Source organism: Hemibagrus wyckioides, linkage group LG10, assembly GCF_019097595.1.
Source record: "Hemibagrus wyckioides isolate EC202008001 linkage group LG10, SWU_Hwy_1.0, whole genome shotgun sequence".
Lineage (NCBI taxonomy): Eukaryota > Metazoa > Chordata > Actinopteri > Siluriformes > Bagridae > Hemibagrus > Hemibagrus wyckioides.
In genome coordinates this window covers 19,101,924-19,119,569 of record NC_080719.1, presented here as the reverse complement: position 1 = coordinate 19,119,569, position 17,646 = coordinate 19,101,924, and the positions used below count along the sequence as shown (strand labels likewise).

Genomic DNA, 17,646 nt, shown 5'->3' with positions numbered 1-17,646 from the left:
AAATATTGGAACATGTGACTTATGTTTTCCAGATGTTAGCTTTTAAATCAATTGTTTAAACAATTATAGTTCTGAATGTCTACTCTTAGCCCAAGGCCTGGGCTTCTACTGTAAAGACTACATTTGTTGTTAAAAAGGATAAGAAGACAATGAAGACCACAGATATTGCAATGTACTGAATGTTTGAAAGAATAAAACTGATGCTGTAACAATCCACCTTCCAAGAAAGACGTTTGAGGGCAGAATATGGAAGCCATACCACAAGATGCAAATCACTCATCAGTAACAAGAATCAGAAGGCCACACAAGGATTCGCAAAGAAATACAGAGATGAGCCACAAAAGCTCTGGAACCAAGATGAAAGATGAAGTGTGGAGAAAGCTCATGATCCAAAACATTTCAGCTCATCTGTTAAGCACAGTGTTAATAGGATCATGGCTTAGGCTTTCATGGATGATTCTGGAACACTCTCACTAATCTTTATTGATGAAAGACTCATGATGAAAGATGCTGCAGTACAAGTCTGTACAAATCTCACAAAAGAAGTAGGTGATGGATCAGGTTAGTGGGCTTCCTGCTCGATGCAGTTATTTAAAGCAAGAAATATGCATGTGTTATTTACTTTAATATAAATTGGTCCTAGACATATGCTCACCTATTAATGGGGTTGTCTGCCATGAAAGGTGTCATGTTCTACACATCTACATACATCTAGATATGATGAAGACCTTCCAGTTCTTAAAACATGTATTTTTCCTGATTGTTTATGTATTGTGTGTATTTTTTTTTTTTTAATCCTTCCAACAGAGTTTTTAGGCAGATTTTTTTAGGCTGATGGTATCCTAAGTCTGTGACCTATTGAACCAGTGTTAATGTATTCATTGATAGAGACTTCAAAGCACTTAAGTACGTCGCTCTGTATAAGGGTGTCTGCCAAATACCAGAAGTAAATATCAGGAAATGAAATCTGAAATTCTGAACTCACTGTATAGCAAAAAAAACACTTGACCTTGCCATTCCAATGTATATTAGAACACTATATTTGTAATATTCAGATCCTTTTCATTCATATCTTTTTGAAACCAGGTGGACCAGGCAGGAGGATGTCAAAGAAATTCAGTCTCAAGATGTCAAGAGACTCAACAATCACCTTTGTAGCTTCAGTTGATATAAATTCAATTCAATGAATTGTATTTGTATAGTGCTTTTAACAATGAAAATTGTCTCAAAGCAGCTTTACAGAAGTATAGAAACATTGAAAAAATTATAAAGTTCAAAGTTAAGTTACTCTTTACCCCTAACATGTATCCCTAATGAGCAAGCCTGAGGTGACAGTGATGAAGAAATACTCCCTGAGATGATATGAGGAAGAAACCTTGAGAGGAACCAGGCTCATACGAGAACCTCATCCCCATTTGGGTGACACTGGACATTAAATAATGTAAATGTCGATAATATCCTTCCTTCAAATGTTTATATTCACATTCAGTTGTGCAAGAGCTCCTAAGGAACTAATAGGTCAGCATAGTTTCTGAGTTTACTGATGCAATGACAGTTCAAAGACAAGACGGCATGACAGTCTCTGAGTGGTTTTATCCACAGCAGTCACCTGGGTCACAGGCTGTCTATGCAGATCTATCCCCAGCAGCAGTGAGCACCACCGAGCAATGAGACTTCAACCAGGGGTAGAGCATCTGGATGGATCAGGCAGGTTCAGAATGAAGACACTGGGAACTCAGAACACTGGGAGCTCTGGAGTGGCATGTATAAAGAGAGAGAGAGAGAGAGAGAGAGAGAGAGAGAGAGAAATGGGTTCATCCAGACATTATGAAAATAATGAAAATAAAAATGAAAATAATCTAACAATTTTAGATAAAGCAATAAACAATAAATTACTTTATTTTGTCACTTCTTCAGCTGACAATATTTGTAAGTATTAAAAAAAAGTAGCATTTTGAGCTGCATTTTAGTTCATAGTAGGTTAATTGGCTAGATTTGGCTAGATTGGCTAGAGTGCATTTAATCACAGGAGGTAAAGTTGGTCATACAGGTTTGCAAAATAAACACACAATGGTGGGAAAAAAAGTCTACTTCCCACCGAAAGAATAACAGGTTTTTGTCATTTAAAAACTGAAAACAAGATGCAGCTTGTCAGAATTTTTTTACCCTCAATGTGACATAGCAGTATATAAAGATAAATTGAAAATCAATCAGAAACATTTTTTAAAAAAATTACAACAATGTTGTTGCAAGAAAAGTTAAAATTGTGCACACCTTTGATAATTGCAAATGTGGCTATGTATAGAATGAACCAATCAAAATTAATTATCATATCCTTGCCATCAATGAAATTATTCTCATTAACCCCAAATGGTCAGCTCTTTCTATCTTCACATCTTCCTATACGCTTTATCTGAGTGCTGAAGCCATGGTCCACAAAGAGTTCACAAAGCATGAATGATGTCTGAATTGTTGAACGGTATCAATCAGGATGAATTTCCTAAACATTGCATATACCATGGAACAAGGCCATCATCAACAAATGTGAAATGGAGCACCACAGCGACATCACTGAGAACATGGCATCCCTCCAATATTTAAAAGTACAAACGTACAAAAAAGGCTGCCAAGAGACCAATGGCAAATATTAAAGAAGCTGCAAGAAGATCTGACAAAGTACTGATTACTGATTGCATGTAATCTCTTGTATTCTTAACGTGTCTGGGCTATAGGGTGGGGCGGCTAGACCGAAGCACTTTCTCACAAAAAACAACCAAGTTAACCACCCCAAACCATGTGGCAAAATGTGTGATGATCTGAAGAAACTAATTCGAAAATGAATAATAATATAAAAATCAGTGTTTTTGAATGAGCCTGAATCCAACTAAAGGGGTGTGTATACTTATGCAACTTATGCAACTACAGTAAGTGACTGTAAGTTTTTTTATTTTTTTCCTTAAAATGTTTTTTTATTATTATTATTATATTTCACTGTAATTTTATGCATCATAATTTCACATTGAGGGTAAAATAAATTCTGACATGATTAATCTTACTTTAATTGTTTAACAAAATCTGCCTTTTTAAGAGGGATGTGCCTAATAGGTCCCCATAAGCCCTTGGTTGCTGTTAAAGAAAGGACATTATTTACATGATTTACTGACCAGTGTCACCCAAATGAGGATGAGGTTCCCTTCTGAGCCTGGTTCCTCTCAAGGTTTTTTCCTCATATCATCTCAGGGAGTTTTTCCTTGCTGCCATCACCGCAGGCTTGCTCATCAGGGAGAAAATAGTTGCTTTAATTTAAACTTTATAATATATATATTTTATATATATATAATTTATATATAATTTTTCCTTCTCTGTTTTCCTTCTCTGAGACAATGTCCATTGTTAAAAGTGCTATACAAATAAATTGAATTGAACTGAATTGAATGTGTATTTTTTTTATATCCATTGTACAGACATGTGCTCCATGCAGGAGGGGATTTTTTTTTTTTTTTGTTTCTGTGTCTGTAAAGAGACATTACCAGGCATGTCAGGATAAACCTTTAATAATATATAATCTCACAGCTTTAAGATATGTGTGCACGCAGATTTGTGTACACAACTAAACTGCATTACACAATAGCTGAACTGATTTTGATTTATAGCATAATGATTAAAACCACTTTACAAATAATTTATACAACTTCTAATTTAGATGATTGATCCATACAAAACATTCCTTCAAGATATCTTTTTGTATTGCATTCAAACCACTTCATAATGCTACCTCATCCACTGTTTCCTTGCTTCATAATAAATACAACAATTATCGCTAACTTCATTTTTAAAAAATCTATTTAAAAAAAAAAAAAAAAGCAGATTATTGATCAATTATAAAATTTGAAATCTAAAGAGGTGTAAATGTAAAATGTATAGAAACAATCAGGGTAAGTATATTTTATTTGAAGGGCAGATTCTGTGTCATCAAAGCAGGCTAAAGATACTAAAAAAGAAAATAAAGGAAAATAAATGTTCTTTTTTTGTGTGTGTGAGAAAGCATGCAGAAGTCCTGCAAGGATGAAATGGAGTGTGTGTCATCTGGGCACACCCTGGCCTCCAATGGCATTATATGAATCATTCTGTGAACAAAAGAGCATGGTTTGATGAATCCAATAGTGATGAGTACTTAAAACCTCCGAGGACTTGTATTATCAGCCCTGTTCAGACTTGAATTTGTATTAGATTCCTGACTCACACTTAGCTATTCTCTATCCTTCTTCATAGGCAGCTTCTTGCTGACTGGTGTAAGAAACCGAAATATGAGGCTTGCAAGTACCTCACAAGTAGCTCTTGCATAGATTATATCTGAGGTTCAGAAGAATAAATGATGTTTTTATGAAACTGCAGAATGTTTTCCTTACAGTGAAGTTTGCTTTAGTTTGCTTTAAAAGTTTGAATAACGAGATATAATATTATGGATCAGTCCATAAACAGGACCATGAAACAAACACATAACCTAATCCACACCTAATATACAGCTTATACATAATCTATGAGTATACAGAAAGATCAAAACATCCCATCACACACTGAACAGCTCCTCCAGGATGTCATGATTTTGAGATTGACTCAAATTTACAGCAGATTGTTACCGTGATCTATTAGTTCCTCAGGAGCTCTTGTATGCACAATTGCATGTGAATATAAACTGTTGAAAAAAAGACATTATTTACTGCCCAGTGTCACCCAAATGAGGATGAGGTTCTCTTCTGAGCCTGGTTCCTCTGAAGGTTTTTTCCTTATATAGGAGATTTTTCTTGCCATCATTGCCTCAGGCTTGCTCATTAGCCATTTATAAATTTATATGTTTAAAATGTTTGTCCTGAATGACAATGTTCAATGTTTATCCAAATAAAAATTAAATTGTACTGAATTGAAATACTGAGCTCAGTACAACCTGCAGGGGAATAAAGAGTGAGATTCTTTTGTTGTTTTTAGTATCACCTCCAGCAAGCTTTTGGACATTTTGTAAAAAAAAATATGTGAGTGTTCAGTTACCTGTGGTCTACACAGTGTATTCAAGGCTTTTTTAAAAGAATTTAACTACTTCAGAATAAGGTTGTTTGTGAAGTCTGGTTGTCAAACCTTCTTCACACATACTGAGAGAAGTGGAATGATCGTAATGATTATAATGTGTTAGTCCCAGACTGCAGCAAAAAAAATGGATAAAAAAGTCTTTCAAAAAGGCTGTTACTGTCATCATGTCAGAAAAGTCAAAGCTCCCGTAAGAGTCAACACTTTGCAGAAGAATCTGACACCTATATTAGTTCATCATAGGTGTGTCTGACAATGACAAATAAAAATTACTGTATTGAATTGAAATACTGAGCTCAGTGCAACCTGCAGGGAAACAGTGAGATGTTTTTTTTGTTGTTTTTAGTAAAACCTCCAGCAAGCTTTTCACTGTAAAGGTGAAAGAATATTATGTGTAATTTAGAGGTATTGAGTCATTTCACTCTGTTACGGCCTGTTAGTACATAATAAGTGGACTGTAGTTATTTGGGTGGATCTGAATAATTAAGATTTTCCCTGCACATGTAATCACAATGTTGAAAAAAACAAAAGCAAGTTGGTCGACTGGCAGTTAACATCTCCAAGCCATGCTACTATCTCCACCCTGATTAAAATAGCATGTGGCATGTGTTTCTGAGCTTCACCATTGCTGTCTATTTTAGACACATCTATGTCTACGTCTAATAGTATATCTGAAATTTTTAATAAAATATTGCTGTATAATCTTTAATTAGCAACTATTCGCTATTAGTGAGTGTCTTTATTTAGGAAATATGTTGCATAAACAGCACAATTATGGACCATGAAATGTCACCACACCACAATTAAAGCATACAATTAGACTGTAAAAGTTTACAAATACCAAAACAAAGCAAAAAATCTCAGCACAGACAGCATTAGAAATCTGTGGCATTGTTCAAGTGTGTTGTGTTCAGGTGTGCTGTTCAATACTCGCTTCTGTGATCCTGGCTTGTCATCTTCTGCCACCTGCAGGTGTTAAACATCACTCTCTGGATGCAGCTAGAGGGAACGTCAGCAGCCGTGTTCACACTTGGTTGTGATTTGCTATAAAGTCAGTGGTTAAGGCTCTGCATTGTTGTTTAGGGTTCAAGCCCCAGCACCATCCATCTGCCATTGTTGGGCCCTTGAACAAGGCCCTCAACCCCCACTAATCCAGGGGTGTTGTATATGGCTGACCCTGTGCTCTGACCCCATCCCCCAAAGTTGGTTTTCTGTGAGAACAGAAAGAAAGCCTAAGGACAGTTGTATAGAGTGTCTTCGTATGCTGTGATATTACAATTTCCCTTCACTGGAACTAAGAAGCCATGGACATGATTTGAACAGCTTCAGGATGAACTGGAAGACTGTCTGCACCCTGAGCATCACCTACATCACCTGATGTCAGTGTCTGAACACAAATCCACACAATCACAAACAAAAACCTAGTGGAAAGCCTTCTCAGAAGAGTGGAGGTTATTTATACCGAAGGACAACAAAATCCACTCCGCTTCATGAAGTTGTTGTAATTAAGTAATTAATTAAGGGGTAATTAATTAAAATAATGTTTATGTACTACTTTATAATCACACTCTCTGGTGTTTATAATGATTTATAATCACACTCTCTGGTGTTTATAATGATTTATAATCACACTCTCCAGTGTTTATGATCATTTGTAATCACACTCTCCAGCGTTTATAATGAATTATAATCACACTCTCTGGTGTTTATAAATTTGTAATCACACTCTTTGGTGTTAATAATAATTTATAATCACACTATCTGGTGTTTATAATGATTTATAACCACACTCTATGTCTGCTTTGAGACTATGTCCATTGATACAAGTGCTATACAAATAATATTGAATTGAATTAAATTGAGCAAGCACATATGGATGTCCACACACCATTGTCCATATAGTGTATGTCTCTTATTGTGAGCCTTTTGCTAAATATGTGTTTGTGTATATTGTTTACAGTGGCCAGGTGTTTGTCTGTATTTTTGGCTCTTTAAGCAGCCAGTTTATTTGTAATGTAGCTTCTTTATGGGCAGTTACATTTTGGCTGTTTTTCACGCTAGCTCATGTCTGAGAAACTCTGAGTGTCTTTTGTTCATTTACATTTCCCATCGCACTGTTTTTTTGTAGATAGGGGTGTAACAGGCATGCAGCCGAACAAGAAACAACCGAGCAGACGATTGGCCTTTACTACACAGACCCGCATTATACAGCGTTGTGACATAACCCGAAATATGCTAATGTTCAATTACCTGTGGTCTACACTGTATTTAAGGCTTTTTTTTTAAAGGATTTAACTACTTCAAAATAAGGTCTGGTCGTCAAACATTTCACCTTCTGCACACATGCTGAAAGAGGTGGAATGATTGTAATGATTATAATGCATTAGTCCCAGACTGCAATACAAAAAAATGGATAAAAAAGGCTTTTAAAAAGGCCGTTACTGTCACCATGTCTCTATGCCAGAAAATTCAAAGCTCCTGTAAATATCCACACTGCAGAAGAATCTGACAAATTTTTATCCTTAATGGTGCATAACATCTGTATTTGCTCATCATAGGTGTGTCTGACAGCTTAAATCTCCGTATAGTTCTGAGGACCTGCTCTGCCAACAAGTGAGCCATTTGCATGTAAAAAAAAGTAACCCCATATTAGATTATTTGCACAATTTAGTTTATTGTAACACAATCATTGGAAGCAAAGCATATGTTTGTGTATGCTACAATTTTCATTATAGTAGGCAGCACATGGAACAGGTAGAAGTCCCTACCACCCAAGTCTGATAAACATAACAGATCGTTGCTACACCATAAACTTAAAATAAAACTGCTACCTCATGCCACACTCAATAACATTTTGAAGAGTCACCCCCCCACTCAAATGTCAATAAACCTCTGCTGTAATCCAAATGCTCCAAGTTTTTGCATTATTATTTTGTTCAGCGACTGTAAATGCATATTATTAGAATGATAATAATAATTAAGGCAACATTAAACTGATGAATCTTCTGTTCAGCTGGACAAATCTTCCACCTTCTCATCCACGGAAGTGGACACAACTACTCCATCCACCAGCTCCTCCATGATAATCTTCACCCGTTTCTGGTGGAGATGTTTCTCTATATGTATAACACAAAGAAAACATACACACACGTTATTATTGAATTAAACTATTTGAGGTATCATCTGAGAGTCTGACAGACAGAGGGACAAACTGAAATGGTGAAACAGCAGCTTTTCAGCTGTATATCATAAACAGAATAAACAGATATAATAAATATTGATGTGAATAGCATTGTTTTAGAAAAGTTGACGGGGATCTGGGTAAGATTAGAGGTGTGCATCAGCACTAAAACCCTGTGGAAAAGTTATTGGAAAGTTATTTTATTTTATTTTATTTTATTTGCTTTGATGAGGGCTTTAGCTAGCAATCAGCTATGAAGTACATATGTCAGATATAAAAATTAAATAAAAAATAAATAAATATCCATGCATGTAAGCCCAAATAAATAAAAAAAAGAAATAAACCAATAGATAAATGAATAAATAACCATGTGTGTAAGGCCAGATACAAATAAATAAATAAATAAATAAATAAATAAATAAATAAATAAATAAATAGGGATGGTGCCCTCTTCTAGTGGAAGCTGCTTAGTCAGTATTTAATCACAAAGTATTACAAATCCGAAAGAGAACCAAAGAATATCTTAACATCATGCCCTCTATCCATTCGGTTTCTGTACCTGGAGCATAACCCAGGTAACTTGGAGCACACCCTGGATGGGGTTTACACACCCATAAGCACACTACGGACTTCTTAGCGATGACAATAAGCCTACAACGCATGTCTCTAGACTGAGGGTAGGAAACCATTGTTTCTTTACCCGATACAAAATCATAAATAATGAAACATAATTTTTGTTGTTGTTTTTTGGTTACTGAATGGTTAACGCTGTCATTTATAGGTATTTCCATCTGTATCGAGTCAACCAGCAATCATAAATGTGTCTGTTTTTACTCTTTAGCACATAAGTACGTAGACCAAGTGCTGTTAAGGAATTTCTGTGCACTTCAGAATTTACCTTGTTCTACCTGTCACTTGTAAGGGGGAGCTTATTGTCATCTCTACCTGTCACTTATCGATGATAAAAAAAGAGAAAAGGTCCACTGGCAAGCCAAATAAAAATAACAACAGTGTGAATGATATTTAAAACTAAAAAGATAAAATATGAGCTTGGGTGATGAGCTGAGGTGGAGGAACTGTCAGAGCCGGAATTTCCAGATTACGCTTACAGAGCAGGCTTTTGTTCATAGTTTTATCAGATTTTTAACATCTTAAAACCTACTTTTACAATCTCAATAACTTTTAGCAGTAGCTGCCCGATTTATTTGTACCTGTCGTTTGTGTACTTTTATTGATTTGTGTGTTTCACATTTTAATAGGTTTTGAAGGATTTTGGTTTGTTAGAAAAGTCCTAAAGAAAATGAAGATTTACACACTCAACATATACATACAACTCCAGATTCTAGCAGTAATGACTGACACTTTCTGCATTTGTAAGCATCAATTACATAACAGGTTGTATATCAATTAATATTCATATGGACAAAATGAAATGTAAGAAAGTTTTAATTCACCCTCTTCCTTTTCTTGTGTCTCTACCACGACTGTTTCGGTCACGGTCGTTGTCTTGGATGTGTCGATTTCTTGGATGCGATATCTGTGAACAATAAAGAAAAATGATTGGTTTATCATTTTTTACATGTATCAAAGTAAGGATAAATACAAGCTGAACTTCTTACAATGAAATCTAATCATATTAAGCACATTTTATGTCCAGCTTTACGTCCACAAGAAGCAAAGACAAATAGATAGATACAGGTACATAGCAACGAAATGCTGTTTAGCATCTACCAGAAGTGCAAATAGTAGAAGTTATAGAAATTAAGAAGTGGAGATGTATGTAAATATGTAAATAAATAAGGCTATGGCAGGTAGTATGTGCATTATCAAATATGTGCTAGTTGTATTTACAGGAAAAACATTATGCATGTACAACAGTATAAGACATAATAAAGGCTCACTCATGAAGTTCTCCCTCGAGCAGCCTCCTGTATTCCTGTATCTCAAGCTCCAGCCTCATCTTGATGTCCAGCAGCTGCTGGTACTCCATGGCCTGTTGCTGCATGTTGGCGGTGATCTGCTGCACCTCTGTCTGTAGTCGGTCGATGTAGACCTGCAGGTGGGATAGCTGCTCACTGTAACGTGCACTCACCTGAACCACATCCTTCTGCAGGGACTGAATCTGTAGCACAAGATATGAAGGAAGACTTAGTGAAGTCAGCAGGTTAAAGTGATGTTCTATAAATTGAGTTCTTGAGATCATTAAGTACAGAAAGTCCAAGAGAGGTTTAGGAATAGTTTTTAGCAGTGGGACACAACAAGGTACCTGTGTGTGAAATCCATTTATTTCTATCTCCAGGGACTGGTAGGTTTTCTTCAGGTCGCTGTGGGCTTTTTGAGAAGTTGTGATTTCTGTGTGGCTTTGAAGCGCTTCAGTGTTCAACGTTTTGACCTAGAAAACATCCAAACTCTATTATACAAAAGCCAAACTGCTTAGAAACATGACAGAATTTCAGAAACAATAAAAAAAAACAGACCAAACTCTCAGTTCTGTATATTATTATTTTCAATGCTCTTACAGTTGAAGTCTGTGTTGTACATGTATGAAAGCACTTGTCACTCTCATTTACTTGTCATATATATCATCTGAAATGCTTAAAGAGTAATTAAAATAATTACAAAGAGGTTTTTAAAGTTCACTTCCTTTGGTGACATGATGAGCACGCTTCTTTTGACTACTACACCTGAAACCCTTAGGGAAAAAAACTATTGTTAAAAAGTAATAATTATCATTCAGGTAATCCACAGGAACTTATATGTTGCGTTACAACATTCCCTGGAACAGGAAAGGATTACAGTCATAGATTTAAATCAAAGATTTAAAAGACAAGTGCCACTATTATCTAAGTGACACTAAAGACTTTAACACCTTTAAAAATAGCCTTATCGGTTACTAAATTAAAAGTGATACTTTTGTGTTTGTTTAATATTGTGAACTTTGGGGGGGGGGGTTGTTTTGTTAAAAAGATCAAATCAAGATGAACACCAGAGTGCTGACTATAAGAAAAGAGACTTGTCTGCAGAAAGAATCAAAAGAATGAAACCCACAAAAAAATATATATAGAGACGACCCAGAAACGTTCTAAGATAAACCTCTACCAAAGTGATGGGACAGATCAAAATGTAAAGAAAGAAAGGATCTGCTTATGATCCAAACCATAGCCGCTAATCAGTTAAGCAAAGCGATGGTAGTGTCATGGCTTGGGCTTGCATGGATGCTTCTGGAACATTCTCACTAATCTTTATTGATGATGGAACTTACGATGGTAGCAGGAGAATAAATTCAGAAAACTACAGAAACCTTCTGACTGCCAGTTTACAGGGAAATGCATCCAATCTAATTGGGAAAAATGTCATCATGCCGTTAAGCACGGACTTTATCTTGGGGAAGTGAAAAGTTTTAGACTGGACAAGTCAATCACCAGACCTTGACCCAAGTAAACAGCATGTCACCACTTAAAGAGAAGACTGAAGGGAGAAACCCCCTGAAACATGGAAAAATCAAAAGAAAATGGACTACAAGCCTGGAAAAAAACAAAACAAAACGAAGAATAGGATGATGAAATATTTAAAACTATATGTTCCAATACTTTTGTCGGTCTATATGTTGATCTATATATATATGTTGATAAGGTGATCTGCCTCCATGTTGCCAAGGTGCCATGTTCTGAGTTGTTTAACACATCTAGGTGTAAATATCAGCTGAAACTCTGATCAAATGTCTTCAGTGGAAAAGAATTGGCTTTCCCATTCCAAATACTTTCATTCAAATTGTTCAAATGTTCAAATATTTGCATCTTCCTTTCCAATATCATAGAAATATTCTGTAATATTTGTGTAATAATTTATCTATTTGACATTTGCCTTTTTCGAACCACCTCTTTAAACCTTTTACATCCTCTCCATCACCTCTCACACTCTTCTAAGGTACTAGAAGTCATACACTGACTACTTCAAATCAGGATACTCATCCATCCACCCCTGCATCCATTTTAAACAACCAAACGGCCGCTTCACCTTGCTCTGGAACCACTGCTCAACTTGCTTGCGGTTCTTTAGGATGAGTGCCTCGTATTGCTCACGCATCTCCTCCAGCTCTTTATCGAGGTTTACAGCTGGACCGCAGTCCACTTGCACATCCACAGAGTCACTCTTTTGGGAGCGAACCATGTGCAGCTCCTGCGAACAGAAACAGAAATTGGATAGACAGCGATTACAGATGGTCACACACAAAGGACAAATGTTTAAATTCAAAGGTGTTCTCACCTCCTCATGGCTCTTCTTGAGGAACTGCAGTTCTTCGTTTAACCCTAATATTTGGATTTCTAGGTTTTTAGTTGCCACCTCAGCGTTTTCAAGAAAGGCGCGGAGACGAGTGAGGTCTGCTTCTACATTCAAACGCATGCTCCTCTCAGTCTCAAACCTGCAGCAAGCAATGAACCGAGAATAAAACTCTCATTCGACCTAAAGACGTCTTGAATTTAGTACACCAAGTCTAACTGAGTGTTTCTTACAAACCACTGTGCAACCACAAAAAAAAGCAGACACTTACTTTATATTAAAGTCAGAAGCAGCTAGACTAGCATTGTCCAACTGCAGGAGAACCTGCTGTTTTTCTGCAGCCCTAGAAATAATCTTAAGGGACAAATATATATAAATCAGTGTAAGAAAAAGGAGACAAGACCTAAGAAGAATCAACACATCATTTTCCATGCACAGAATAGAAATACACAGAAATACACAGCAAAATTTTATGAAGCCTAAATGGATTGTGGAAGAATTTTTTGGCTGCTGCTTGCTACCTGTTTCTGGAGGTCTTCCATGATGACATAGTATTTACTCAGATCTTTCCTGCTAATGGAGGACTTGCTTTCGTAGAACTCCTTTATTTGCTGCTCAAGCTTTAGATTGGCTCTTTCCAGGGAGACCACCTGACAGTAAAGAACATTCATGAGAAATGTCTATAAATAGTCCTGAATGATTTTCTCAGGTCTAGACATGCAGTCATGAAACAAAAGAAAACGTGAGATTTATTGTGTTTTGAATAAAACACAAAGGGACAGCATTTGGCTTGATGGCAAAATTGGCAAAAATGGAAAGATAATAATTAAAAACATTTTTACTGCTTAAAAAAATCCAACAGGTACTGTACCTTATCCATGTACGATGCCAGACGGGTGTTAAGATTCTGCATAGCCGACTTTTCATTCCCAAATATTGCGAGTTGTGAGGTTGAAAAATCAAAGTCAGCAGTGATGGATTGACCTGAGCTAGCCAGACCGTTCAGCCCCATCCCTAAACCTAAAGTTTGGAAATTTGCCCCAGCAATACTGCTGAATGAAGCACTACGACGCAGTGAGACAGGCATGGCTGGATGCTTCAGGTGCTTGTTAAATCCTGTGTCCTTCACAGCTGATACTCAGTCTGACTTGTTTCTCCTTTTATAGTCTTAGATGTGAGGAATTCCTTTCTTTAGATGGGCTGGTCTAACATCCCACACCATGTTACACCTTTCCAAAGAATTCATTAATCTTAATCAGTTCTTTAAAAGTGGGATGGTACATACCTGTGTAAAAGCAACAAAATACTTTGGGCTAAGCCAGTGTTTGAAGAAAAGTCTTGCTTGCAAACAGGCCTAATGATTTTTACAGAATTACTTGCAGTAATGAAATACCAACAGCCCTGCTCTGTTATGCCAACTGTCCGGGAGGGACTAATTATAACATAATAGTTTCCTAATTATTATATTTTTTCTTCATTGCATAATGTGACACCTTGTGTTACATTCTGATGAAGTCCCATAGATATAAATCTCATACTACTGTTGTCATCACCTTTAATTCACAGATAATCTTTGCTTCATCTTCATTATTTGGTACAGACTGGAATGCTTAACCAACTGCTCAAGCATGATCTGACAGGGACTGCTCATACATGACCTGACAGACTGGTGAAGACAGTTCAAGGGTTCTTTTTATTTATAATAATATTCAATCAATCAGCAGAGTACAGTGGGACAAATGGGCTCTTCTGTTTGACTAAACATTAAAGTGCATCTGTTTTTCCATTACAGACATCCGCGTCACACTTGATCCACATAAGATTATGTGAGTGGTGTGTGGTCACTTAGGGGAAAACAAGTAAATGCATGTTACATCATGGGACAAACAAACAAAAAATAAATAAATAAATAAACCATTAAAGAAAGAAAGAAAGAAAGAAAGAAAGAAAGAAAGAAAGAAAGAAAGAAAGCAATACATAAATCAAGAAATTAAAAACAGATTATTAAAAACAACAAACAACCAAATAAATAAATAAACAAGCAAGCAAGCAAATAAATCAAAACCACATTCATAAATTGTAAATTGAGTAAAAACATGTGCATCTACCTTTTTCTTTAGTTACACGTGAAACAAATCTTTGAAACGTGTGACAAGTGTCTAAAAACCCAAGTGTTACTTCTTGAGTAGACTCATCCCTCAACACCTTTGGGCATTATTTGGTTGACTGGTTTATTAAACAAACTAATAAAAAAAAAACAGGTGGTGATGGCGAAAAACATTTACGGTCCAGTTCCAGTTCCCTGGAAACAGGCAGGTCAAAATGTTTTTCATGACACATCTGAGACAATGAGCACAGAATCTCGTTACATGAAAGAATTCACAACGTGCTTTAGATAGATGTATTCTTGTTTTGTTGGGTGTGTGAGAAGAATCAGTTTGAATTACTCTGAAATGCTTATAAAATTATAGACACATGGCCAGGTGCACATATGACTATATTTTAGTTTTGTTTATAAACTTTTGTTATTTTCTGGCATTTTCGGGATTTGTTTCAGTGTACATGTGTACCACTTTCCAAAGTGAGCAATTCTGAATCACTTCATATTACGTTGACTTCAACTCCTGCAGCTGTTTCAGGTTACCGCATTTGTTTTCAGTGGAAAATGAGCAGACTGTATTGAGCTGTTTGCTCTAAGTAAACAGTGAGGTCTACCGTATTGCAGGGATTGACAACTACCGCTTCCTAAAATCTTTAGGTACATAAACCATGTTCTATCTCTAGGACAAGATACTTAGTCCAGTTTTGTGTTAAACAGGAGTCTTTACGTCAGAAAAACCACTTAAGTCTTATTTCACCTTAAGCTAATCAATCTTCTTATCAAAACCTATAATGCATGATAGGATCATATCTGTGATCACTGATGTATGACCACAATATTGGCACAAATAAGAAATTGGATCCGGCCCGTGTTTTTTTTTTCCCCTATGGCAATACCTAGGAATTGTGAGACGTTGGTGTAACCTTAGATGTGACTTTGAATCAAAAGACATGACAAAATCTTATAGAAGGTCTACACTCTCAGAGAAAAAAGGGCTATTAACTGTACATGTTCTAGTTACTGGAGTGTCACCCAAAAGTATGTGGACACCTGACCATGCATGTTGAACATTTGACCATTCCAAAACTTTGGGTATGAACGGGTATTAATATAGATTTGGTCCACTATTTTGTTATATTGCTTTGCTTTTACAGCCTGCATTTTTCTGGGAAGGCTTTCCACTAGATTTTGGAACATACCTTTGGGGATTACTGCTGTTTCGACATTCCTGATGTTGGGCAAGAAGGTCTGGCCTGCAGTCAGAGTTCCAATTCATCTCAAAGGTGTTCAGTGGGGTCGAGTCCAAATCAGGGCTCTGGAAAGGACACTCAATTTCCTCCAGTCCAACCCTAACACACCATGGAGCTCGCTTTATCCACGGAGCATTGTCATGCTGGAACAGGTTTAGGCTTCTTAGTTCTAGTGAAACGAAACCTTTTAATACATTATTCAAAATTTTCAAACGTCCAAATTTGTGTCAACAGATTCGGAAATGATTGTGATGGTCATATATTGTGCATCTTTACTTTTTAAACTTAAATATTGTCTACATTTTCAAAATGCATGGTGCATCATTGAATTGTAAATGAGCTTTTAGAGTAAAATGTTGAAGCTACATTCAATTTATGCACATGTCTCTGTAGATGATGTACCTGCTAAAGGAACAAAAGGTGTACTTGAGGGTACCATCTCTATAACAACAATTATTAGTATTATTTTTTTTTACGCAAAGGTTGCTCTCATAACAAAAGCTACAATACAATGAAGTACAGTAGCGTAAATAAAACCAACAATAAAATATATATGTCCAAATCCAGAAAGGTTGTATATAAAATACACAATCAGGCTGATGCTGGAGGTGAGCGACTCCTAATCACGTGACCAGTTCACAGTAAGGTACAGTAATGTTTATTGCTTCCGTATTACCAGTGATGTTTTATTGATTGCTGCTTGTCGATGAAGATGAGTTGTGTGTATATATAAACGAGATGCAGAACAGATCCATGACATTACATTTGGAATAAACGTCTTTGCACTGTTCTGGTAAATGATCCTATATTAAAACCTAGAGAAACTGTAGTGTTATTGTTTTGGGTGGTTATTGATAGTGTTGTTAAACCTGACTTTTCTTTGATGTGTCATTTATCTCCGCGTACTAAAAGAGCCGCGTTTCCCTTGCAGGCATGGCTGCGAACTTCCAAGTGCTCGGTTTTATAGTGATTGTGGCGATGGTGTTCACGTGCACGGCCTCGCCGCTGTTATCGTCAGCGCGCGAGGCACCGAAGGCGTCGGAATCTCGCGAGATCAGGGGTCTACAGGTGCAGAGAGGCGCTCAGAGTGGAGGTGCGAGAACGGAGCGCTTTGCACCTTTACCGGAGGACCAGCGCCGGTTTACATCCAAACAGATACTGCAAGCTCTGTCAGGTAAGTGCCGGTGGATGAGATGATCTGTTCGGTTGTTTTGTCTTTCATTCATGTCTCATCATGTCCTTTTTTGATGTTTTGACAGAAATTATCCAGAGGGACGACTGCATTTCAGACTATCAGGGATGGGTGGACTTCGGGCGCCGCAGTACGGACTGAAGATAATAATTAATGCATCATTGTAACGACCAGCACCTTTCATTAAAATTCATTATATTTTATGCAGACTCAAACTTGTTTCTAACTTTTTGTATTTTATATAAAATAATTAGGAAGGAATAGCGCGCGAGGCTGAATTCTCGAATCTGATTGGTTAGAAGGTGTGCATTATTTTCTACGAACAGTACGGCAAAAAAGTAGTTCCGACTATAACCTGAATAGGTTCATATTAATGCGCTCGTTCTAGGATACATATTTAACGTTTATGGAGCCAACTGTAAGCAATTGCAAGTCTTCAGGACAGAGGAGTTTAATGTTTTCTGGTTTCTTTGTAAAAGACAATCTGAGAGAGAGAGAGAGAGAGAGAGAGAGAAGAGGCTGGTGAGAGAAGGTCAGGTTCTTTGCTATAACATAGGTG

At 36.7% G+C, this 17,646-nt stretch overlaps 2 protein-coding genes across 2 annotated transcripts; one reads left to right on the top strand and one right to left on the bottom strand.

Annotated features, from left to right (window-relative positions):
- Positions 1 to 7,748: 7,748 nt before the first annotated feature.
- On the bottom strand, positions 7,749 to 13,699 carry krt99 (keratin 99). Its single transcript, XM_058400450.1, has 9 exons — positions 13,416 to 13,699; positions 13,066 to 13,194; positions 12,816 to 12,898; positions 12,530 to 12,686; positions 12,281 to 12,442; positions 10,530 to 10,655; positions 10,165 to 10,385; positions 9,718 to 9,800; positions 7,749 to 8,198 (listed from the first exon to the last, which is right to left on the bottom strand). The coding sequence occupies exons 1-9, from the start codon at positions 13,629 to 13,631 to the stop codon at positions 8,092 to 8,094; spliced, it is 1,284 nt and encodes a 427-aa protein (XP_058256433.1). The 5' UTR covers positions 13,632 to 13,699; the 3' UTR covers positions 7,749 to 8,091.
- A 3,119-nt stretch (positions 13,700 to 16,818) lies between these two features.
- LOC131360943 (uncharacterized) lies at positions 16,819 to 17,262 on the top strand. The gene is made up of 2 exons (XM_058401804.1): positions 16,819 to 17,069; positions 17,155 to 17,262. Exons 1-2 carry the CDS (start codon positions 16,829 to 16,831, stop codon positions 17,226 to 17,228), a joined length of 315 nt encoding a protein of 104 aa, XP_058257787.1. The 5' UTR covers positions 16,819 to 16,828; the 3' UTR covers positions 17,229 to 17,262.
- The last annotated feature ends 384 nt before the right edge of the window (positions 17,263 to 17,646 follow it).